At 42.9% G+C, this 26,231-nt stretch overlaps 1 protein-coding gene across 4 annotated transcripts in view; it reads left to right on the top strand.

Annotated features, from left to right (window-relative positions):
* LOC115079746 (rap guanine nucleotide exchange factor 6-like) overlaps positions 1-26,231 on the top strand; it is a 401,516-nt gene that overhangs the window by 314,244 nt on the left and 61,041 nt on the right. For all 4 annotated transcript variants that reach the window (XM_029583573.1, XM_029583567.1, XM_029583568.1 and 1 more), the window contains one exon: positions 12,614-12,745. In XM_029583573.1, the coding sequence (XP_029439433.1) occupies positions 12,614-12,745 (132 nt within the window). The remainder of the gene's footprint in view (positions 1-12,613; positions 12,746-26,231) is intronic.

The following is a 26,231-nucleotide window of genomic DNA, read 5'->3' as shown; positions in this document are numbered from 1 at the left end:
CTCAACACAACCCCCTCTCTGCACATGATTTTGTCTTAAAAAAAAAATTGTCAAATATTAGAAAACATGCTGCAGTTAATTCATCCCATGCTACCCCACTGTATGTTTCTGATCCATTTCATTGCTCTTCTCATGGAGCCCCTTTATTTTGGGAAAGCGCACATTCACTGATCCTCTCTCTCGCCTACATACCCAGACTCAACCTGGGAACGCCTGAGAGGAGGATGCATGTGTTCTGATTTACAACCGAGCAGTGAGTGGGAAAGAGGGCAAGATTGGGGAGATGGGAGATACCGAGGGAAGAAAAGTTCAGATCAGGTCATGGGGTGGGGAGTGGGGTGGAAGAGAATTACATATACAGGGGAGTATAGAGGAATGAGGGGGTCAAAATGTAGGCTAAAGAAAAAAAAAAAAGCAAACTAGAAAAGACAGGAAACTGTGAAAAGGGGGAGGGAAGGAATTTGATTTATAATACCGCCTTTACGTAAAAGCTCAAAGCGGTGTAGAGACTAAAACAATACAAGTAAAAATAATAATCTGTAATAAAGTATGAAGCAGTAATCTAAAAAAAATAAAGTAAAACATTGATCTAAATGTATCACATTATATTAAAATGTATGTTTAAACTTAAAAAAATTAATATAAAGCCAAATTCATACTGTTGTAATTCAATATAACAAATATAAACAATGCAAATTAAACCTCAGATTGTTACCCTCACAAACCCAGTGCCATCCCCACTTTTCCTAGTACAAACCAAGGACGATATTCACTCCTGACTCCAGCATCTCAGACACTGATGTGAAACCCGGGCTCAGGTTGTCTCAGGAAAGTCCATGATTGGCCGCTGTAACCAGTGGACCCCTCTTCTGAGGGAGGGGAGCCATGGTCAGTGAGGTCTTTACATCTGCTGGCACAGAAAGAGGTAGTGGAAAGGGGGCAGCTTTCAGATTGCGAGCAGAAGTCTGCAGGTACGTTTCGCCCGTGGATTTTTTAAAACGACTCGGATTTGAAAACAGACTCGGAAGATAAGTGCACGCACACAGACCTACACCTGCTACTTGCATGCGTACTTTTACCCGGGAACCTGAACGTGCATGCTTTAGGAACTTCAAGTGTCTGTGTAATTTAAGTCCCACCCCCAGCCCCGCCCCTTGAACGTCTCTCCTCGCTATGCGTAAAGCATATGCATGCGGTGGCGCTGGGCGCATAATTTTTACACGTAGCATGGGGTAAGGCAAGTTTCATAGACCCCCAGTGCGTTGCAGTAAACGGCCTTCAGAATTGACCTGGAAGCCTGCCGTATATCTAGCCATATGGCTGCTCCATGGCTGGCGAGCTTAGCGAAGTGCGTCGTATGCACGTAGAGAATTGTGTCTTAGAAATGTGAACATCTGACATCTTTGCCATGCAAGCAGTCATTTAAAGCTCTTCCATTAATGGATATACATTTGAGAAACAAAATGCAAGTGGTTTTGAGGGACGTCTGTCAAATCAAGATAGAGTGAAATGTTTCTGGGGTGTTCTTTTTTTTTGGGGGGGGGAAGGGGCAAAATCTTTTCTAACCCAAGTATGTATACATGTATTTTATTAGGCTTGGAAGCCTGCTTTGCCTACTAGGGCTGTAGACCCTACCTCCTGAAAACAGAATCATCCCTGAGTAAAGTTAGTTATACCTTTGTGGGCATGATGATAATTGTAATCAAAAGTTTGATGATTAGCTTGAAACAAAACGTAGCATCAGCAGTGTGTCCTCCATCTTCTTCTTTTTTTGGTTGGGTTACATTGGAGAGGTTGCTGGCTGGACAAATCTTCAAGGCTTTAAACTCCATTGATTGATTTGCTCATTATGTGTTATTGTATTTGTGCTCAACAGGTGTTGCCTCAAGTATACAAAGTGTGTGTGTTTGTTGTTGTTTTTCCTGCCGGTTTGTGGCTTTGGAAAGGCTTTTTGCACTTAATCCTCGGAGCCTTCTGTGCAAGTGTGAGATGAGCTCTGAGAAACTACACAATATAATCTGTAACTTCCATGATTTCCAATGCTTTCAAAACACACACAAACTGCAGACAGCGAGATAATCTCTGCCTTTTCTCCGTTACTGTTGGTTCTCAACTGGGTCCCTTTCTTAAAGCTTCACTTGATGGAGCTCATGCACTTGGTTTCTCCAGCCAGTTCCTCCCTGCCCGACTCCATTTGTAATTTGAATCTGTATCACGTATTTTTAAAATATATTTTAAATCATATATCAATAATACATAATCTATTTTTCACTGAGAGTTTTTTTCAGCCTTCTGTCATTCTGTTTATAAACTAATATCTGCTGATCACTGTTTTCAGGAGGCGTCAGGTCATAAAAGCGCATGCTTTTTGGAAGCGCAGGTTGTTTCTGTTTTATGTTCTTTACAAATCTCTGGTAGATTTTAGAAAATTTCGATTTTATATTTGTGGCAAAATGTTCACATCTCTTCAAAATATTTTGACGGGTTTTTTTTTGTTTTTTTTAAGACGTTAGCTTTTGCGAGACTCGAGTTCTAAGATATCGACCTAAACCACTGACATCTCTTTCTTGAAATTACCTCTGGCCTACGACTGAGAAGCAAAGTAACGTATTGCGACCAGCTGTCAAGATTAGGGAAATTACAGTTTCTCTTTTAATGGCTTCTCTTTCATGGATGACAAATATGTTTGCCTTTTTAATAATATTTGGTAGCTGAGCAGCACATATGGTAAAATGAATAATTTAAATTATTGGATCATATCTAATGTGTGCCATGAAACACTTGGACCCGTGACTGAAGCTAATGGATTGAAAGTCGTTATTGTCTCTTAATAGGGGGCTACCTAAACATATGCTTTTCTGTCATTTGCAATGCATGGCATAAGTCATTTGGCTTCTCATAGCAGAAAAATAATGAATGCTGGTTCTGCATATTTTTTTTTTTTTGTTCTCGAGCCTGCAGAAATTTTTTACCAGCAAACCGCGTATTTTTTTAAATAAAATAAAGGACCTTATGTTGCGGTGGTATTAATATTTTGTTGCTCTGTTCAGTATGTCAGATGAAAGATTGCAGTTAGTGTCTCTACAAAAGCATTCTAATGCTTTCCGAAAAGCGACGAATACCTTGTAAAAGATTAAAAGATAAACAAGGCAAGCACAGATACTTTGTTTCAGTGAGGACATTCAGTTCGTTCGGAATGCGCTGCATCAAGTTTGTGGGGTGTGGATGCAAGTTATGGGGCTTGCAATTTTTTTCCCTCCCCCCCCCCCCAAATTGGATTTTGTTTAAATAAGATTGAAAACCTAAGTGTAGGAAAAAGAGAGGCACAACTTCTGTTGCTATGAAGATGGAAGGATTCAGAATGGGAGGGTTCTTGTCTGAAGATGGAAGGATTCAGAATGGGAGGGTTCTTGTCTGAAGATGGTAGGATTCAGAATGGGAGGGTTCTTGTCTGAAGGTGGAAGGATTCAGAATGGGAGGGTTCTTGTCTGAAGGTGGAAGGATTCAGAATGGGAGGGTTCTTGTCTGAAGATGGAAGGATTCAGAATGGGAGGGTTCTTGTCTGAAGGTGGAAGGATTCAGAATGGGAGGGTTCTTGTCTGAAGGTGGAAGGATTCAGAATGGGAGGGTTCTTGTCTGAAGGTGGAAGGATTCAGAATGGGAGGGTTCTTGTCTGAAGGTGGAAGGATTCAGAATGGGAGGGTTCTTGTCTGAAGGTGGAAGGATTCAGAATGGGAGGGTTCTTGTCTGATTTAGGCACGGTTCTCTATAGCGCGAACGTCTGTCGTGGATGTTTTATCCAGCCCTCTCCTCTGTCCACGTGCGCGTGTTGGTGTGCGTGCGTGCGTGGACGGCTGTGGACATGCCACTTCTATTAGTCAAAGACCCAGATGAGAGTAAAGGGGGGGAGGTAGATTCAGTTGTAATCTATTTTCTTTATGGAAAGAGTATAGTGGATGCATGGAAGGGGCCTCCCGGTGGAGGTGGTGGACACTTATCTGAATTCCAGAAAGCCTGAGACAAGCACGGGGGGGGGGGGGGGGGGGGGGAAGGTCTCTGAGGGAGTGGCAAGATCACGTGCAGTTGTGAAACCCTGCACAAACTTTTATCCACAGAGAAGAAGAGTGGGTGTAGGTCGGGGAGAAAAAAAAAGTGTGCGCATGAATTTCCATTTCAGAGCAGATGTAAAGTGCGTGGGGGAAGGCAGGGTACAAAAGTATCTGCTTTCCTTCCCCTGACCACCCACCCAGGGAGTTTCCCTTTTAAAACTGCTTTTATACCCAGGGACCTGTAACCTCTCTGGGCTGTTTCAAAATTTCCCCCAGTTTTGTCTTCCGCGCCCCCCTCCCCCCCCCCCCCCAGGGTAATTTGAAGTATCAGGTGCTTCAAAGCAGTCCACTGGCTCTGGCTCCACTGTCCTCTCTTCCAGGCCGTGGCATCTTCCAGGAAGTTGAGCCACGTGTCGTGCTTCTGTTGCAGGGTCCCCCTCGTCAGCGCCGCTACAGTGGCGCCAGACGTGGGATTGAGAGAAAGCCGCATTCCAAAATATTTGGGTGGAAAATAAGTGATTTGGAGAGGATACGAGAAAAAACACAGCCCTGTTTTCTTATTTTGTCTTTACATATGTATCCTGCTTTTTTAGCCCACAGCAGCTTCCAGAGTTGATATTTATTTGTTTGTGAGCATCTGATATTTTGCCTTTTTCCCCCCCAAAGTCGGCGTCAAGACGGATTGCAATAAATTTAAATGAACAGAGGGGCATTGGAGCAGCTTTACTATCAAATCAGAATTTGCAGTTAACGTAGCATTTGGGATCCAGCATAGGAAGACCCATTTGTGAATACTTGATGTTTTTAGAGGGCTCTGTATTAAGCTCTCTCCTGAATTCTCCTCTGAATAATTTCTTAGGCTATGGCAACCTTGCTGGAGAAAAATCAAAATCACTCACTCTGCAGCCTGACCAAAAAAAATAAAAATAAAAAAATATATATAAATATATATATATATATATATATATATATATATATATTTATATATATATATCATATCTGCCCAATCCATGTTAAGGTTATAGCTGCTGGGACTTTTAAGCATGTCAGGTAGGATGATAGTTTTATGTTTTATTCCGGAATGTATGCTTAAGTTCATTAACAAACATGACAGAAGTTAATTGCCAGGAAAGCAAGTTCCCCGGGAAGCATTATGGTTGATTTATTTGGAGTTGTGTTGATTTATAGTTCCTTGGCATTTAGCTTCACCATTTATTGATCCACGTGAGAGTGAAATTCCCCAAGGATTGTTGTGGAAATGCTGACTATATCCCTTTAAAAAAAAAAAAGTAAGAGCCGAGAACTGAATAGGTCGGAATGCAATTAGATTTATTTGCATAATGTTTCAGCTGCCCAACATGTAAATAGCATGGAGCACTGATTTATTTGGGAAAAGCCAAGAAAGGAAAAAAAAAAAACCCAGTTAATCAGAAAATGGCAAGGAATATTGATTTGCTATGCGGGAATGTGTTCCTGGGCTGTTCTGACAGAATTTAAATCGTATTTTCACAAGAATTGATTCTGCAGTATGCACTTATTTTGGAGAGTAAATATGTTAACACAAGTGTTTCTTTTGATGGTGATCTGAAAGACCTAATATGTTAATGAGTCTTTATTTGCACTCAGTGTTCTTGCGTTGCTGGAACATTGAGTGCAAATAAAATGTGTTTAAGTCACACGTGCTTGTAAGAATTTGGGCATCCCAATAGTGACCTTAATGCTAAACTGATATAACTAAGGGACGATGTGAGCATTTCGTGTTGTCCTACTTAATTTGGTTTCTCATGAGACTGGTTCTACCACTTAATATTTTCATTAGTTTAGTGGCGTCTCCTTTTTTTCAAATATTTCTAAGCATTAGTGTTAGGATAACATGTTTGATTAGTTACATTTTTAGAACATTGTTCTGCCTAAGGGCATTCAAAATGCTGTGCAAAAAAGCAGTCTTTGGGCAAGAATGGGGAAACCATTGAATGAACAAACGGAGCAGGCAGCCATTGGGTGATAATTCTGCTGGTGAAGAGCATATGTTGTTGGCTCTTAAACAGCCATATTAGATTGTAGTGAAGGTAAATGTCGTCAGAGTACGCGGGATTTCAATAGATACGTGCGTAACCATTAAAATCCGGGGTCGGCGCGCCCAAGACTACCCAAAATCGGCAGCCTGCGCGTGCCGAGCCGCGCAGGCTGCCTCCGTTCCCTCCGAGGCCGCTCTGAAATCGGAGCGGCCTCTGAGGGAACTTTCCTTCGCCTTCCCCACCCACCCCCCGGCCCTATCTACACCCCCCCCCCCCCACCTTTGTCGCGAAAGTTACGCCTGCTCAAGGCAGGCGTAACTTGCGCGTGCCGGGCCGGCTGCCGGCGCGCCATGTTCGGGTCCGGAGGCCGCGGCCATGCCCCCGGAACGCCTTTGGGCCAGAACCATGCCTGCGGCCCCGCCCCCCGGATGACGCGCCAGCCGCGTCACGCGCCCCCCCCAGGAAAGCCCCGGGACTTATGCACGGCCCGGGGCTTTGCGCACGCAAGGTCTATGCAAGATAGGCTCGGCGCACACGGGGGGGGGGGGGTTGGTGTAGGTTTTCGAGGGTTACGCGCGTAATCTAAATGAACTGGAATGCACATCTTCCAATTTATCAAAGAAATCCTTGAATTCCAATTCATTTATGGACCATGCATGATTTTTAATTGTATTTTCACCAGGTGAGTGGTTTGCTACAAGAGGGTATTTTGTATTCTCTCTGTTGAGCACAGAAAGGGCCTTATTTAATAAAGCAGTTCCAAGCTCTTATAACATCAGAAGTTTTACAGATGTCACTTCCTCTGCTACCCTTTAGCAAAAAAACTTAATGTTGCTCTGTGGATGGAAAGATATAGCTTAAATGAAATATCTCATATTGTGGCATTCCATGGGTCAGATTAACTGAATGCATTGATAATTGCAAGTGATAGCAAAAGATTTCTAGAAATATAATTGACGAGAAGAAGCGTGCTGTAGGTTAAGGTGTTCTTGTCAAACCTGTCCTTAAATCAAATCAACACTCCATGGCCCTGTGCATCTTAATTTCAGAAAGGTGATTAAAGCTAGGCATGAGCTGAAGCTCTTCAGTCTGAAAGCAAAGGAAAAGCGATGCATCGCTTTGAATGCCAATACCGTTTTTGTGTACGAGTGTAACATTGGTAACATCATTTCGCCTCCACAAAAACCAGCAGCTGCCGGCGTTACTCCAGCCAGAGAATTTTGGTCTAAGGTCTAATAAAACAGGCCTCTGTGTTTATTCGGTCAGTGCCTCCTGTAAGGGAGTTATATTACAGCATAGTATTAAGAGTTTTATTTTACCTGATGTATCTCCTACAAAATTGCCAAGCAAAGTTCCCTATCCTCCTCATGCCCACATTTTTCCAACTTTGGTTTTGCTGATATATTCATCTTGAATGTTAAATTTATCTACCTCATGAAAATTGCATTACGTACTTCATACTTACAGTAATGTATATAACATGCTTTTCAATGCAAATGAAAGTCAAATGTTTTCAGTGGTGGCCATCTGGGTGTGTATTATCTGTATAACATGGCATTTATTGATGCATGCGATATTTATAGACTTTCTCACAGATGATATATTTTAGACCATGCTTCTCCTGTGTATGTAACTAGTAAACTTAGGTCCTATGAGATGTTAGTTTCCATATTAGGAGTCACCATCCAGGAAAAGGATCTGGGTGTCATTGTGGACCATACGTTGTAAACCTTGACTCTGTGTGCAGCGGCAGTCAAAAAAAAGGAAACCGTGTTGAGAATTATTAGGAAAGGAATAGAATAAAATGGGTCATTCTGTATCACTTCCTGGTGCAACCACACCTGTGGGCAATTCCGGTTGCCGCTACTCAAAAAAGACATAGTGGAACTAGAAAAGATACAGAGAAGGGCAACCAAAATGATAAAGGGGATGGAATGGCTCTCCTATGAAGAAAGATTAGAGAGGTTAGGGCTGAAAGGAGATATGATAGAGGTCTGTAAAATCGTGAGTGAAATGCAATAGGTAAATATGCATACTCTTTTAAACTACAAAGACTAGGGGACACTCCATGAAGTTACAAAGCACATTTAAAATTAGAGAAAATATTTTTCCCATAATGTACAATTAAGATCTGAAATTCATTGCTGGAGGATGTGGTAAAGGCAGTTTGTGTAGTTGAGTTTCCTGGAGGAAATGTCCGTAAACTATTATTAACTAGGTAGACATGGAGGGAAGCCACTGTTATCCCTGGGATAAGCAGCATGGAATCTATATACTATATAAGGAACTTGCCAGGTGCTTGTGACTTGGATTGGCCACTGTTGGAAACAGAATACTGGGCTTGAAGGACCCTTGTTCTGATCTAATATGACAGTTCTTATGTTCTTAAATTACTTAAGAGGGACCAAAAATTAATAATCCAAAACCCCAACCTAAATTCAGGTATTTTCCTGAGCCCTAAATTTAGCATATTACAATCCCTGATTGAAGTAATCTAACCTGCTATAGTCAGGAAAAAATAGTGTCCATGATGGTGGCATTGGTAATTGTTCTGGCTCCAGGTTTAGCAAACTGACAAAGCCTTGGTCCACAGAAAGATACCTGGATTGGGAAGGAAGAGGGGACAGGGTTTTGGATTGCAATCCAAGATTGCAGTTTTTTTGATCCTAATCTACAAACCTTACTTGGTGCCACTTGGCCTGTCTGACCATGGTAGACTTAAAGGTCTTGCCCAGAAGACTGTGCGACTGCTATCATGACTAAAAATGGTGGGGTAAAATTACAAAAGCCTAAAAGACCTCCTTAAAATATCTAGAGCTGTTCTTAATGAGCAAATAGTAAAGAACATAAACTCCGGCGAATTAGATGTAAAACATTAATAAGGCAGGCCAAGAGAGTTAGGCAGTGGAATTTTTTTGTCAGATGATGTGGTCAAGGCCAGTAGCATTGCTGGGCCTTTAAAAAAAAAAAAAAAAATGTTTTGAGAAGTTTCTGGAAGAAAGGACCATTAAAAGCTATTAGCCAGGTAGACTTGGGTATTGCCACGTTTTGCTTCTGGGAGTTAAACATAGAATCGATCTCCCCAATAGGATCTGTCGGGTGCTTCAAAGTGACCCAGATTTGCCACTGTTGGAGATAGGATGCTGGGCTTTTGATGTACTGTACCACTCAGCATGGCACTTCTTATGTTTTTATGTTCCTAACACAAAATGAATCGCCATGGAAACCACAGAAGCATATTACTAATCAAGGCCACTGTTCTGCAAAATTCCTGAGCTACATAAAAGACCAGATATGTTGTGCCCCCCACTGGAAATTTTTTTCTTATGCCGTGTAAAGTTGGGGGTTTTTTTGGGGTGGGGGGTGGGGGTGGAAGCTCAGGGATGGAGAGTCGGTCTTGAGCGTTATTTGCACGTGCCTGTGAATTTTGCTCACAAGAAGCGAAAGGCAGGTAACCCAAGTCTTACTCTCTAGGTAATTTTGCACATCAGGATTTAGCAGATTCCCGTTTCTTTTGACTTAGGTTCTAATCCTGTAAGTCATTCCCGTCGCCACTAACTGTCCTGCGGCAGAAACATCATATCGGTGCATTACAGGTCAGTGGTCTGTGAACGAGGGAACAATCAGTATTGGTAATAAAGATGACAAACAGAAGACACAGACAGATTTATTTTAGGGGGATCAGCTGCACTTAAGGTGACTTGTCTAGCAAAGCTTCCCTCTTTTCAGTGTTAACAATAGGGTTAGCCTGTGTCATACAGATATTCGGTCTCATTTGATAATCTTGAGAAGCAAAGATCCTTTTCACGCTGCAACACAGTGACCTCAGTGGGCATTGCCGTTGTAGGTAGAATTGTGTATTCTCTTGAAAAGTTTAATACCTTTATGAATCATCTGACTGCCTGGATTTTAAGGGCATTAATTCCTCATGCTATCACAGAAGTGGTACTTTGCTGCTTGGAAAGACACACGAGTTTTAACTTTTATAAGAAAAATTCTGTTTCTCTCCCCTGTCCCAGTCCTGCCACCACCACCAACAGTTTGTACCGTAGGGAAATGCTCCTTGCGCTGCAGAAGACCATTCATATCACAGTCAAATCTGAGGATAGTGGATTTTGGATATTTAGCCTGCTTTTCCAAATGATGCTCGAGGCAGCTTATAGCATTATTAGAATTCAGGTGCGATAAGTACCTGCCCCAGAGAGTTTACAATCCATGGGCCTGATTTTTAAAAGCATTTACATGAGTAAATGGCTTTTGAAAATTGCTACAATAGTAGTTACGTATACAGGCGTAACTCCTTTTGAAAATTACGCCCTGCGTTGATTGGCTGTGTTAGTATCTTGGACCTGCCGCGGCAGTGGGATTTGGAGGGGGGGTGTGTGTTTGATGATGTGCATCCTCAGATGTGTAGGGACGTTAAACAGAGAGGGAAGCTTTTCTCAACTTACCTGTCACTGTTATTTCTTTGCTCACAGCGGCTTTTTTATGTTGCTATATTAGCTAACCCCTCCCTCCGTGAAATAATCAGTTTATATAAGCTTAAATAATGGTATTAAAACAAATAATGAATTCTGCAACTTTAAATTTAGTGGGCCGCTCATGTTTTTGGGTTCTAGGGAAAGAACAATGCAAGGCAAACTGTCATGACTTTTACTTGCTATTGACTGTTCTGTGTCTTGCTATTTTGTGTTTTATGTTGCATGTCAGCTGCGAGGATGCAGAAGATAAATAAATAAATGTTTGATTATTTAACATACCCAAGGACGGATGAAACCAGCATAATTGTTTGTCATTCTTAGAAATAGCATTCATCTTCCATAAGCATAATAGTTTCTTGAGCGATTATCCTTCCTGACAGTCAGTGTGCCCTGGCTGGAGAGCATAATTCAAGTGACCCCCAAAGCGTTAAGCAGAAGAGGAGATAATTGCAGAGCTGGTTAATTGTGCTGTCGGCAGAGCATAAAGTGACTGCGCTGTCAAGCGACTGTGTACAGTAATTCTTTGTCTAGTCAAATTCCTGACTCCAAAACCTAGGGGGGGGGGGGGGGGAATATTTGTCGCTGCTGATGTGCACAGCTGGAGATGAGTGCATTTGGAGGGATTTTTGACAATGTATTATCTCTGATCACCTGCCTGCTCTTCCAGCCAAGTCCTCCGCAGTTTTTCACAGGGTTTGTAGTATGTGCTTGAGATTGCAGATTCTCTGCTGCTCTACAAGTCCTGTGGTCCTGTAATTAGTATCTAAATTGGATTGGGGGTGGAGGGGTGGGCTGAAGAGTAATCCAGGCCTTCCTTGTACGACAGAATTAATATTTGGATGGATTCCTGCCTTCCTTGTGACGGGGTGGCCTACCTGTCTGTACTTTCCGTCGATCAATGTAAAACTCTGCACGTGACGGTGAGGGAAGACTCCAGCCGTGTAACAAGTGTTAGGATGTGTTACGGGACAATACCCACAGATAAAACTGATCAAAGTCAATGGAAAAATTGGTGCCCACTTTCTTCACACCCTGCCTTTCTCATTTCCATCTGTTGAAATTCTCATTTTATATCTCGCACGTCTGACATTTGGGGATATGAAAAAAATATATTACGGTAGATAAGGGGGTAAATCTCTGTGCAGAGTCAAGTATTCTCCAGGGCAGCTCAGGAACATTAAAGATCCAAAAGGGATCAAAAAGGCACTAAGACATTCTTATTTAAAGAAGCTTTGAAATATACTCAGGAACATTAAAAAGTTTATTCCTCTTTGTAGATTTTTATCCCGATTTTAGATCCTAGAATCTTTTTTGTTTAATGGTGGTTTTATACATTTTATTCTGTGAGTACTTATGTTTTTATGTAACCCGCCCCGAACTTTGTAGGGTGCAGGATAGAAGTAATTTTTAAATAAACAAAAATCTTTTTTGTGTTATGAGCAAAGCACTACAGGCAGAATACCTTCATTTGACTCGAAGCTGTTGCATTCAGAATAGGAGAATACATGTTCCATATATAATGTAATAACAGAGAACCAAATCTACCTTTGACAAGACTGAATTCTGCTATTCTCTTTTTTTTCCCCCTTCTGTTTCATGTTTGCTCCTGATCGTTTCTTTCTCTCATAGCTTTAAATGTCAGTAGTCAAATTAAATAGCCTGCAGTACCTCTATTGGAAGTGTAGTGTTTAGTAGTGTAAGCTATGTTAGACCCTCAGAGCATATCTATGTCCTGTTTGTATAGAACATTGTCGCAAAATACTAAACTACGGTAACTATGACATTCTTGTAATTATTCTTGATTGTTGCTAGAATATTAACAGTGTATTAGAATTTACTCAGAGCATACTTTACTTAGACTCTGCTTCAGAAGCATCTTTGAATTTGTTGCTTGTGTTATATGATTTTTGTTTGGTTTTTTTTGTTTGTTGTTTAGTCTGTTGTTGAAGTTGTTTTATTATTTTACTAGAATTGTTTAGTGTGTTATGATTGTATTCCACTTTGAGCATTTTATTTCAGAAAGTTGGGTAAACGTTTCTTAAATGGTCATTTTTCCACTTTACAGCTGCCCGCCGACCTTACCAAGATGCACCTTACAGACAATCCCCACCCACAGGTCATGCATGTGCCGCCCAGCCAGTCGGGGTGCAGCATTGCCAGTGACTCTGGAAGCAGCAGCTTATCAGACATCTATCAGGTAAAATGTCTGCGTTGCGTCACAGGGCACGCACTGCTCGTTAAACTGTATGAAAGTGGTTTTCAGGGGAGGAAATGTTACAGTGTAAACGTTGCACCAAGATGTTGCATCCCCAGGTTCTTCACTGTTTGCCCAGTTTGTTGGCCCAAAGTACTTTCTGTTGTCTCAGGTAAGAAGGAGCAGTTATCTGCGGGGCCAGTTTGTTCATTTTCCTGGCACTCATCACCGCCCCCCCTCCCCCGAAAGCATACCCACTTCGGTCATTACCGTGACAGTCCTTGGCCGGTTATGATTCCCGAGTCCACACACTAGGTGTCTCCCTTAAGCAGTGACCATGACTTTCCTGCAACATTCACCGGCCCCAGCCGACCTGTGGCACGGAAGACTCGACTCGGGGGACCTTCCAACTGGCAGTGCACAGCACCGGCCCCAGCCTCTCTCAGGTATTTCTGAACAGGTTGGGGGATGACTAATCTTGTTGCTTTCTGTTAAACTACAGTTCCTTAATTGCAATCATACAGGACAGAGGAGAAATTCGTGGTTGAACCATAAGTTTTTGTTTTTTTTGAGTTTCTAACCACTTGACTCATCAAAATTAAATAACAAAAATTATTTAAACATATACGTTAATGTTTTAAGTTTTGCTGCAAATCTTAGAGAGCGGTTCTCATTAATTACTTTGTAATAGAGGAAAATTTAAAAAAATGATTGGAAGTTACTGAACAGAATTTACCATTTGGTTTGACATGAGATGTTGCTGGCATAATTTATGCAACACAGTCAATATCCTCTGTGTAGGTAAGTGTTTTGGCCCTTTAACGACAGATGTCACTTTAGAGATGCTGGTGGTGAGTGTGCGCACCGTGGATGATCTGCTTAAAAACCCTCGGCAGCCATGTTTCCTGCAATCATTAGGATCTAAAAAATGGGAAAGCAATGTAGGGTAACTTGCCGTCATGTGGCTGAGATCTGTTGTTCCATCTCAGATTTAATAAAGTTTGATTAAAATTTAAATGCAAAAAGCATGTACCAAAAGCATTCAAGCCCGATTTAAAAAAAAAAAAAAAAAAAAAAAAAAAAAAAAAAGGAGCAAAGAGAGCAGATCAGTCTCCAGGTCTTAGTTGAAAGGGGAGTGATGATAGCATTTGATTCTGGGCAAAAGCTCATGGTAGGTGGCATGCGCTGCAGAGGCTGCTGTAAACTGGCGTCCGACAGAAGTCTCCATGGCGCACAGCACGTACCGAGACGGGAAAACTTATTCAGACCGGAGTTTTCAGGCGTTTAAAAACAACTCCCGCGTGTAAAGTTCCTCAGTCTGCTGTGCACAGTGCTGGGGGTTTAGGAAATGGCCACAGCGCTGTTTGTAAGGGAAAGATTTTTGGGGCGGAGAATGCGTTTGCTTGGTCGTTTTTCAGCGCCTATGGACATGTGTTCCCGTGAAGGATCTTTAAGAAGACGGGGTTTTTGGGGGGGGGGGGGAGATGGTCTGTTTCCGGATAAGAGGGTGCGTGTGTCCCCTAAATAGGAACAGAGAGCTGCGTGCAGTCAACTCCGTTTTTCGATTGGTGTAGGATTTGGGGAATAGTGATGTTAAACTGTAAACCCGCAGGTCATGGCTTTGAATGGTGGGACAGGAGCCCAGTTCTGAGAGACTGAAGCGCTCCCGCATGGCAGAGTATGGTATTAAAAGTTACGTTATGGGGTTGTTTGTTTGTTTGTTTTTTTCACCTAGTGGGAAAACAGCAAGTCTGCTTTTTTTGACCTTGTGGGCTTGCCCTTGGTATTTTATGGTGTACAGGGGGCATAAACAAGTTGCAGGTTGGGCATGGTTTGTCGGTGCCCTGGTTTGTTAAAGGCTGCAAGAGGAGCTCTACGTGGGGCTTTGATTGCCAGGAAAGGTCTGGCCCTGTCTGCTGTTGCTGAGGGGGGGACAGTAAACTGTGTATAATTTCAATTACGCTAAAGTGCATACATTCGCAATAATTAGTTTTGGCAATAAACATTTAAAGGCAGCACTTAGATTGCCTTTGCATTGCTGGGTACTTATTTTGTTAAAAATAAAAAGCTCAGAACAATTTGTCATCTTCAGTCATTGCGTGGCTGCTGATGCCACGGGTTATGGGGGGACCCTTATTAGCTTAGGCCACACTCGGCTGTGCATTACTGTGATAGCTGTCACTGGGGGGGTCACGCTGGCTTGTCAGGTGGTGTCAGTAGTCTGGCAGCAGCTTTTCGCTTCTCCTGTTCATAGTTGCAGCTGGGGACGTGTCAGTAGGACGATGTATGGAAAGAGATGGAAGGAGCAGGGAGCGGACAGATCAGAGCTATGAAAACTGTCTGTCCCTCCCCTGCCTCCGGGGGGAGCCACCATACACGACCGCCCCTGATGTTTGCTGTCGGACAAGCCTTCGATCTTTAGATTTTATTAGCCCAGCATAGGGATTATTTGTTTGATTTATGTTCTGCCTTTCAGCCACTTCAAAGCGGATTACGTTAGGGTGCTGTAGATATTTTGCTTCCCCCCCCCCCCAGAGGGCTCACGGTCTAAGGCCTAGATTCACTAAGCCACAATGTTTTATCACAGGAGGGAGTCCCACTGTTGCGGGAGGTGTCGCCATGATAGCGGGGACCCCTCCCCCCCCCGAAATAAACATTGCGGCTCCCTGGCACGTTCTTTTGTCTCCCGGCCAAACACTGCAGGCCAAAAGAACGCGCCCAGCGATGGCGGCCCCAACCTCACGGGGACCGCCATTGCCTTAAAGGACTGCTGGCCCAAAAATGAAAAAAATTGCGGCAAAACGGGGAGGTTGAGTAGGAGTCAAGTCCGACCCCCGTCTCAATCCGGGGTTGCCCCTCGAGGCAGCCCTGACTTCACCCCCAAAGTGTAAAAAAAAAAAGCACCCATGCAGCGATGGCCCTGGTCCCTCCCCCAAATTCTTCAAATAAGAGGTACTGGCCCCGCCCCTTCCCATCCCCCATCTCCCAAGTAAAAAATATCCTGACACCCTCACCCCCTGAGTCAAACATCAAGTCCCCCAAACCCCCAAGAGAAAAACAATGGTCCAGACCCCAACCCCCCCCCCCCCTAAAAGTTATCTCATGTAGGGGCCTGATGTACCCTCTCACCCTGTCTGGTCAGTACCATTTTCCAAATGGCACCAACCAGGCCATGTCCCAGCCACATTTTGGAAAATGGCGCCAGGTGTGAGAGTGCAGCTGGCCCCTATGTGGGTGGTGGGGTCCTGGAACATTTTTTTTTCTCTTGGGGATGGGAGGACTTAATGTTTAATTGGGGGGGGGGGCTGGGGGGTGTCAGAACATTATTTTTCACTTGAAGGGTGGGGGGTGGGGATGGGAAGGGGGGCCGGAGCCAGAACCTCTATTTTATTTAATGTATTTTGGGGGGGGGGCTGGAGCCATTGCCGCATGGGTGCATTTTTTAATTTTTACACTTTGGGGAGGGGGGGGGGGAGAGTCATGGCCACTTTGAGTGGTGATCCCGGGTTGAGACAGGGTCAGCCCTGAATCCATCTCAACTTCCCTGTTGTGCCTTTTTTTTGGTTTGGTTTTTTTCAGTCGCCACTTCAAAGCCTCGCATTTAACGCTTTTGGAATAGGTGGTGGTGTTTTATCGCAGCTGACCACCTTCTCAGTTGCCCACAAAAAATATATTTGCATAGGATTGCCTATGCATTTATTTATTTATTTATTTATTTAATGTCTTTTTTATACCGATAACCGTTCACACATCGTATCGGTTTACAGTTAAACAGGAACCATTGGGCAGAACCCTTACATATAACATTGCAAACAGGTTAACTTTTGGGCAGGGCCCTTACATAAAATTGAGAACAGCAAAATCACTATATACATATCACCAAAACTATATACAAAAGATAAGTACATAAATAGCCGAGTCAAAGTATACCTTTGCATGCATTTGAATTATTCATGCATGCAAAGAAGGTCATTATAATAGGGGAGAGAACCTGAGCGGGGATACTAAAAAAAAATAAAAAATACTATATCTATGGCAGGATATAAGCTGTTTTTACGCGCATTAGAGCACCACCATGGCTTGATGAATCTCCCAGTAAGTTTGTACCTAAAGCGGTGGAAGATGACGTAGGATTTGAACCATGGCTCATAGACTGGTGCTCGAACCATTAGGCTACTGATCTACTCTGATGATGACGATGTACATGAGCCCTTGAAACCACGTGGCTCCCAAATTCAAATTGACCTGAGGATCTTAGATTGGGCTGATAAAAATAATAAAAAAATAAAAAAAAGTACAAAGATTCCAGCTTTCTCCTTATGACTACTAGAACCTTAGTCTTGTGGTTTGTGCCCTATAAGCATTGCCGCAATAAATGGTGTATCACACGCTCACTGCTGTACATTCAGATGTCTAACTTATTCCCATTCCTTTGGGCCGCAGGAGGGGGGGTTGAGGGGGGGATGGACTGCTGAGAACTTAAGTTTCTGCCGTTTGCTCTTTTCTTCTTGTAGATTGGATGTGGTTTCCTGTACTTTTAGGCCTAAATGTTGAAGCGGGGGGGGGGGGGGGGGGGGGTTCTCTTTCCAGCTGTGAAGCTTTCCAGTAGGTTTAACAGGGGAGGGGAGGGAGCCCTCCCCCCATCATTTGGCCATGCTAGGTGCCGGCTCAGCAGAAATCTGTGTGAATTGCCATCGGGTGCTCCTCAGCGGAGAGGAAAGCGTTTAATTGGGGTGGTGTTTATTCTAATGTTCAGGCACCATAAGGAAAGGCTTATTGTTTGTTGTTGCTGTAATTGCAGACGTAATAGTATTGGTGTTCTGTGCAAACTTGAACCTTTGTTTTGACAAATCCCGTATCGGAGCACCCTTAATTTTGCAGACTGCTTATCCTATGACAGGGATTTAAAACTCTGTAAACAGATTTGTTTATGTTAAATTAGGTTTGTCTCCAATTCCTTGCTGTGTGTACGTTTCAAGATCCTCATCAAGTGCTTATATAATTGCAAAGAGGGTAATTTTCTTTCTGTGTGCGATGGGGTAAAGCCTGCATATAATTTTTACACACGGACTTCGCTCCACGTGATGCGCATAAATTTGCTTTGAAAATTCTTGGGTAATTGCCCTTTACCTTGCGCAAAATAAACCCGTACAGTATTTCTTCACGGAGAGGGTGCTGGAGGCCTGGAACGCCCTTCCGGAGGAGGTGATGAAGGCAAAAACAGTCAAACAATTCAAAGGGGCATGGGATAAACACTGTGGATCCCTAAAGGCTGGAGGATGGACATGAAGAAAAGGGGTGGGTGTATGGGGGTAGCTTGATGGTGCAATGGTTATTAACCTTAACCAGTAAGCCTTGATGCTTTTCATGCAACTGCAACATTGCTCTCTGCTTCAACAGCAGGGGAAAAGGGGAATTGGATTTATAGAACAACCAAGGGCCCTGACTTTTTAACGGTCTGGGGAACTGATGATGGGGGTGAACTGTAGAGAGCAGCAGTTACTCCCCTTAACAGAAGGCATGAGATTACTACCCTTGGCCAATAAGCCTTGATCCTTTTCACACAACTGCAACATCGCTCTCCACTTTGATGGTGGAGTGGAGTGGGGGGGGGGGGGGGGAATTGAATTCAGACAACAACCAACATTGGCCCTGACTTTTACCGTCTGGGGTACTGATATGTAGAGAGATAAGGGAAAAGCACAGGCCTGCTTCTATGCCCAAGCCTATAAACAAAGCATGTCAAGCAGCGCGGTCTTAATTTTCATCACCCAGTAAAAGTGTTGCTAGCAGTACATTTTTTATGGGTTGTTACAATGCTTGGGGATAACTGCACGGAGTGTCAGTTGCTACCCTTAAGAGAAACATGAGGGTACCCTGTATGACATGGCAAATACTACCATAAACTCGCTGGGCAGACTGAATAGACCACTTGGTCCTTTTCTGCAGGCATTACTATGTCATTATGTTATGTAAGTTACCAGTTTACTAGATATCTTTTAAGGGTGGAAGTAAGCATGTTAGACGTAAGTTGAATTTTCAGAAGGCATTTGGCAAAGTACCTCATGAGAGACTTCCCAGGAAATTTGGGAGGTCATGGGATTGGATGCAGTGGACTGGTAACGGAGGGTAGGAGTATGTGAACGTTTTTCTGAATGATGAAGGTTGTTAATGGAGTACCCTGTCGGACCTGTGCTATTTAGCGTATTCATAAATGATCTGGAGAAAGAAACGCTGAGTGAGGTGACCAGATTTGCAGACGACAAAACATTTTTTTTGAAGCATTAAAATGGCAGCGGATTGTGAAGAACTGCAGAAGGGCCTTGTGAGACTTAGGCGAGTGGGCTACTAAATGGCAGGCACAATTTAATGTAGACGAGTGTAAAGTAATGCACGTAGGAAAACATAATTACAGTTCCATGTGTAAGGAGTCAGTACTTAGGATAAGGACTTCTCGGTCCTTATGGACTGCGGCGGCAGTCAAAAAGGCAAATAGAATATTAGGAATTATTGGGAAAGGAATAGAAACAAAACTGAGAATATCATAACGGCTTTGCATGGATCCATGGTGCGAGCGCACCTTGAGCATTGTGCGCACTTCTGGTCACCCCATCTCACAAAATACATAGCGGACGTAGACAAGGTGCAGAGGTTGGCGACAAAAATGATAAAGGGATGGAAAAGCTTCCTTCTGGGGAAAGGCAAAAGAGATGACTGAGAAGGGGATAGGATGGAAAGGTATAAAATCCATTAGTGGGGTGGAACGGGTAGATAGGGAACAGTTGTTTACCCTTTCATACAACACTAGGACGAGGGGGCGCGCCATGAAACTAGCAACCAGGCAGATTTAAAACAAATCATAGGAAGTATTTTTCACTCTGCACATAAGGAATGGAATCTGTTGCCAGAGGACATGGTTAAAGCAACTAACATAGAGTGGTTCAAAAGAGGATTGTACAAGTTCCTGAAGGAAAAGTCCATAAACGGTTATTAGCCAGGCAGACTTGGGAAAGCCAACGCTTATCCCTGGGAGTCAGATTACAAGAAATAGATCTGATGGGTCCTTGTGACCCAGACGGGCCACTGTTGCAGGCTTGGTCTGAGCCATCCTGGCGCTTCTTGTTCTTATGCTATGAAATGTCTTTGAAAGTTCACCCCAGAATATCTGTCTCGAAATTACTTTTTTCTTGAGGTAAAGAGTCTGAATTTTCAGCATCTCTTTCTTCTAATGGGATATTCTGTTACTGCTGCACGACACGTGTGTGTGTGTGTGCGCGCATTTTGCGCACGTGCTTTGTTGCAAGGGCCGGGTCCGGTCGGGCATTGTTCTGGTTTTGCTTCAGCAGGCTTCGGATCCGTGTTCTTTCCCACGCTTCCCCTCCCTCCCCGGAAGAACCACCAGCAGGAGCAGCTCCGACTTCCTGTCGCAGTAAACCGTGCATAGCCCTCCCTCCCTCCCTCCCCCTTCCTGGCTGGGCCAAGCAAAGACGTGTGGACGTAGAGTTGGCTTTCATGGCCGCTCTGCGGTTAATAATTAATGTCCTGCTGGAAGGGTGAGCAAGGTGACAACTGCTGACCTTTTCATAATTGCTCCCTGCTTACAGTTGTTTGGGTGTCTCTTGCTGGTGATACCGTGCTTTTTTTTTTTTTTTACTTTCCCTTGCTTGATGATTTTCTGAGCTATTGATTATTTTTTCAGCTCATATTGCTAACATTGGGGGGGTGTTTCTGTGAGATTTAAACAGTAATACTAGTGAAGTGGTGATGGAGTTCGTTTTCTAGTTGAATCAGCGATGTGAAACCAGAGAAAAAGAGGATCCTTCTCAGGGGTTTTTTTTTGGGTTTTACTTCACTTCTGAAGCTCATGGGGGTTGGAAAGTTCTCTTTCCTTAACCATTTCCACCATTCTGGGTGAAAGCGTGACAAACGAGTGTCTGTGGGAAGTGTGTTTTTTCCGGTTTACGGTTCAGAGCACTTTTACCCGTTGATCCCTGTTTCAGAAGCATTAAAGATGCACACAGCCTGCTACCTTCATACCATGAGCCAGCCTCCCGGGAGCAGGGGATAAAACTTAGGTGTGAGGCTGGGGGGGGGTAGGGCAAAAAAAACAACCCAGTAGGACCCAAAAGATGTGGGCAGGGAGCAGGATAATCCCTCAGACTGGGATGTGGGCAGGGAGCAGGATAATCCCTCAGACTGGGAAGGCTGCTTGATGTTGGATGGGTTTGGAGAAGACATTTGAAGAAAGATAATGTCTGGGGGGGGGGGGGGGGGGAGGTTTGGTGTGACTGGAAAATGCAGACCTGGTTAGTGAGGACAGGGGCTTTTCTAATGGAGAGAGGCATTGAAGAGGTGCTTACCAGAAGGAGAACCATACCTGAAATCAAGCAAAGGAATGAAGACAGGGGTAAGGCAGTAACGTTGTCATTAATTTAGGCTCCTGTCTTCAAAAACACCACTTGCGCTCTCCCCTCCTCCACCAACACACCCCACAGTTCACTTCACAGAAAAGTAATTGAATTACTAGTTCTAAAATGAGTTGTTGTAATAAGCCTGGAAATATGTTCATTGTTCTGAAGGTAAACTCCCATTTATAGCTAAAGATTGGCTTGAGAATGCTGACTTTTCACCATAGGGGTTTCCAACACACACACACACACACACACCCCTACACACACACCCCACACCCCCCTCCTCCCACACCCCTACACACACCCCTACACACCTTATTTTTACAGCTTTGGGCTATTTGATTTGAATTTACAGCTGCCTGACCCCAGACCAGTGATTCTGGTTCCTTAGCTGATGGGGCAACTTCTCTGGCACTTACCCTCTCTGGCACGCTTGTATGAGCTTGAACGTTAGATCTCACCAAGTACCCAGAGCTTTAGAAATTAATAATGGCAGCATGGGGAGGAAAAAAGTGTTGTAATGTGTAACTGAAAAGGGGATGCAACTATCCAGGCGTGCAGCTCGCAGGCAACCCAACAGCTCTTTCTATCTCTAATAAACTCTTCACACTTCGTCGGATGGCTCCCCGAGGATTTAGAATATATTAAACCTGTAAGCCGATCTTGTAGTACAGGTAATAGGTGAGTTCACCTGTCTGTGCTGTGAATACCGTGTCCCACTTCTACACCCACCTTGAGTCATGTTAAGTCAACATATTCAATATTAATATTTTCTTGCACATTTTGGGGCTAATGCATTGTAGAATAACTTTTTTTTTTTTTTGTATAAAAATCCAAAGATGAATTTGATATCTTAAAAATAACCCTTCCTTCCAATGTATATGTCGCGTCTTCCTAATAGGCTTCTGCTCCTAAGTGTTTAAACCCACATTTGACTCTGACCCTTAGGCTCGTAGTGCTCAAATTCATATAGCCTAAGACACCAGGGCATTGCGCTGAACAGGCGCGCGCAAGCTCGCCAGTAATATTGCTCGCCGTCTGTCAGACTGATGCGAGTTCAATTTAAGGAAAAAGCAAAGAACGTGTGACCATGGTGACACTTAGGATAAAGACCGCCAAGTCCGTTTCCAAAGCATCATCCAGTTACAGAATTAGAAAATCGAAGCTGTTGCTGGCTGCATTTTCTCTCGTGCGTTTACTCGGCGCCTCTAAGAAGTTTCTCTAGGGCTGGAATAGCTTCCATCCCAAGTCCACTGGTGTGTGATGTAAGAGCCGCGCTTTAAAAACAAATAAATAAAATAAAACACAAAGCCTGCTGTGGTGCTTGATGTACAGGGTTTGCCTGGGAAGGAAGCTCTCCCTCCCCATTTGGATGCGCTTAGTCCAGCCCCCACATCTGGCCCTTCTTGGCTTCAGCAGATGTTTCTGCCCAGTTAGCATGTGACCGTGGAGTTGTGGCCTACGGCAGTCGTGCAAGGCCAAAAAGAAACGGGGAACCATCCCCATTGTGACCACTTGCAAACATGAGTTTGCACTGCAGATGTGCTTTTGCTCCTGGGTCTGAGGTGCAGCATGAATTTGCCAGGCCTGCTAAAGCCAAAGAATACGAACCCAGGAGAGCGCAGCAGCAGCAGCTGCCTATTATATTTTTAAAGATGATGTCATGCAATTTAATTTCCAGCTACCTCCAACTGCATGAGAAATGCTACCAGTGCAGTTTTCTGGGAAGTGGACTGATTTGTACAGCAGGGGCTTTTTTTTTTTATGGTGTAGCTGCTTTTCAATTTTCCTAATTCATTTAGCTGTGCTCGGGCATTTTAATAAAATCAAAATGCTCACGTGATCATTAGCCGACCTGTGCATATTGCCTTATTTTCTTTGTGCAAAGTCCTTTTAAAGATCCTTATTTAAGCCTATGTGTAAACCTCGGGTATCTAGTGAAGAAATGCATTGCTTCTGTGTTGTTCTGTCTTTTACTGATTTTTTTTTTTTTTTTTAAGAGTTTCTATAAGGTTTCAGCTGTGGATTGATTAGCCTACAGTGTTATTACTTTAGTAACACTTCATTAAAAGTGACAGCAAGTATACATAGTGAAATGCAGCGGTACATTAAAGAATTGAAAAACATAAGATGTGTGATACTACAACACAAATAGACTATCTTTGTGCATGTACAATATGCATGGATATTTATGGCTAGACATATAAGTAATGTATATGCATCAATAGATTTATGCATACAAATATATCCAAAGATATAGATTTATATAAATATGCACACATACTTTTGTATTGCAAGGAGTAAAATCTTTTCATTTGATCAGCAAATTACACTGTAATTTGATGTGTATACAATATCAGAATGGGCAGTAGGTACGGTAGAGTCCAACAGCGCTTATCCACATCGTCTTGCACTGCTTGACAAATGGAAACCAAAAGGAATTTTATTCTAGATGCCATCTTTCTCAATTTATTGGCTTTTTCTGGGGAGAGGAAAAGGGAAGTTGGGGGTGTGGTGTGGTTAGTGACGAATGATTTTGGGTTGTTCTAAATTATTTACATATTGTAAGGCACCCTGGGATACATTTTCTAAAGCTTGTTTGGGACTTCTGCATGTATGGAAAGGTGCATAACTAAACTACTACTGTTTAAAAAAAAAAAAAAAAAAAAAATTCTGTGCGCAAGTTGCCCGTATGCCTGTAAGTGGGTTTTCCGCCCCCTAAAAATACACATGCAGATTCATAAAAAGAGGCATCCCAGGAGGGAGGGTGAACATGTATTATGGATTTGTGTGTAACTTCACATTTCAAAAGTTATACACGTAAGTAACGTGCCTCTGAATGACATAATTTTATGCCCCCATTTTACAGCTGGTAAAGTGCGTATACTTAGCCTCCACTTGTACACGTGCACCTTGTGTTTTGAATATCGAGTTTTGTATTGTGGATGTTTGAAATTCCAAACATAACCCACCCGACTCAAGGTGGGTAAATATTTACCTGCCTGAGTTGGAAACGGAACAGACTATTGGCGCAATTCCCTGTAAGTACCCAGATCAGTCCAGACTCCTGCGTTTCGCCTCCCTTCCAGCAGATGGAGACAGAGAAAGTTTTACTGACACTAACATAACCTGGTGTGCCACCTGCAGTCCATCAGTATTTCTCTGTCTCCAGCAGGTGGTGCAAATCTTGCAGTCTGAAGGGAATTTAGAAAAAAGAAAAAAAAATGAGGTGGTTTTTAAAAATGTATTTATTTATTCGTTTTTATATACCGACGTTTGTAAGAAACATCACATCGGTTTACAATAAAATGTCAAATACACAATTATATTGTAATTCAAATGTATTTTAATCCTAAAATCTTAAAATACATAAAATTCTTAATAAAACATATAAAATACAATAAGAAAAAAATTAATTACTAAATCATGGAACTTGACCTATAAAATTAAGAAAATGCTTGCTGAAAGAGCCAAGTTTTAACTCCTTTCTTAAATGTTTTAGTATTTGGTTCCAGTCTTAAATTTTGCGGTAAGGAGTTCCATAATTGAGGCCCGGCAACAGATATAGCTCTTTCTCTAACAGTGTTTAGTTGTGCTGATTTAGAGGAAGGGATAGGTAATGTCCCCATTACCTGCTGATCTTGAGGTTCTTTGTGGGGTATGAAAATGTAAGGCAGCAGTGAGCCATTCAACTTTGTCATCATAAAGGGTCTTGTGGATTAATGATAAGGTTTTGAACTGGATGCGATGTGGGATAGGAAGCCAGTGTAATTCTTTTAGAAAAAGGGGTTATGTGTTCAGATTTCCTAGTTACTGGTTAGTATTCTGGCTGCTGAATTCTGCAGAAGTTGGAGCGGTCTGGTGGTAGAAGCGGGGAGGCCTAATAATAATTCATTGCAGTCGTCTGTTTTTGAGAAAACGAGTGCTCGAAGAACTGTTCTGAAGTCATGTTTATGAAGCAGCGGTCTTAATCTTTTAGAACATTTAGTTTAAAGTAGCCATCCTTAATTATGTTACTATTTATCCACCTTTTTAAGTTTATTTCGCTTAGCCCTCCTGAAAAGTCGGTAGGTCCTGGTGGGGACCATCCTTTCAGGTGGAGGAGCTCCCGTGCGGGAGGGGTTGGAAACCCCTGAGGTCTGTGCCCGGCGCCTTGACCCGCTGAGGGGGGAGATATCTGGCGGGGCCAGTTCCCTCCCCCCCCCTAACCCCCACCCCCAACCTCAGGTGGACAGCCAGAGCCTGAAGCAGCAAGTATAAAGTTTTTTTTTTAAAAAAAAAGGAGCTCTGTTTGTTTGCTGGTCGGGTGCCTCCATCTACTGGAAGGGAGGCAAAACCCAGGAGTCTGGACTGATCTGTGGTACTACAGGAACACAAAAATTAGCAGGTAAGAACCAATTTTCCTTTAAGTGTCGGGGAAGGCAAGATAACGGATTTGTTTTCAGTAAGACAGAACAGTAAGTGATTCCTATGCATGGATGCTCATGTTCTAGCCTCCATATTTTGGAATAGTTAATTTTTAATTACTGTTTGTTTATAGCCTTCTTTTTAATGGCCAGCATAAGCACAACTTTGTAAGGTTTTGTTTCATTATTTTATTCACACACAGAAAAAATTGCTCCAACAGTCTTAGCCTGTATTCTTCTATAATTTGTGAGCGAGATTAAAGATTCATTTGTTTCCTGAGGCCAGTTAATAGAGCTTCAATAAAACTGACACAGGAACTATGACACATTCAGCTCATAAATTCAGACCTTTACTAAAACGAGCTGCAATTTTGGACAACCGTGTTACAAAAATAGCCTGTACTATGCTGGCAAAATATATATCGTTCATAGTTATGTTTCCAGTACACGTATTATTTTGGCAGTAATTCACCCAAATTATGAAATATTATGCAGAATGCAAAGAAGAAAAACCATGTTGTGGTGCACCTGGACCGTTTAAATCAGCAACCAAAGCAGCTGAAAGTCCTAACTTAATGCAAATCCTATAGAAGGGGAAAAATTCAGTCTTCAGCTTGCTTGATTCTGATTGGACAGAATACATCTCCCTGCTTATCTGAAATGAATACACCA

The sequence above is a fragment of the Rhinatrema bivittatum genome, chromosome 18 (genome assembly GCF_901001135.1).
Source record: "Rhinatrema bivittatum chromosome 18, aRhiBiv1.1, whole genome shotgun sequence".
Taxonomy (NCBI): Eukaryota; Metazoa; Chordata; class Amphibia; order Gymnophiona; family Rhinatrematidae; genus Rhinatrema; species Rhinatrema bivittatum.
This window is presented reverse-complemented; position numbering and strand designations above follow the sequence as displayed.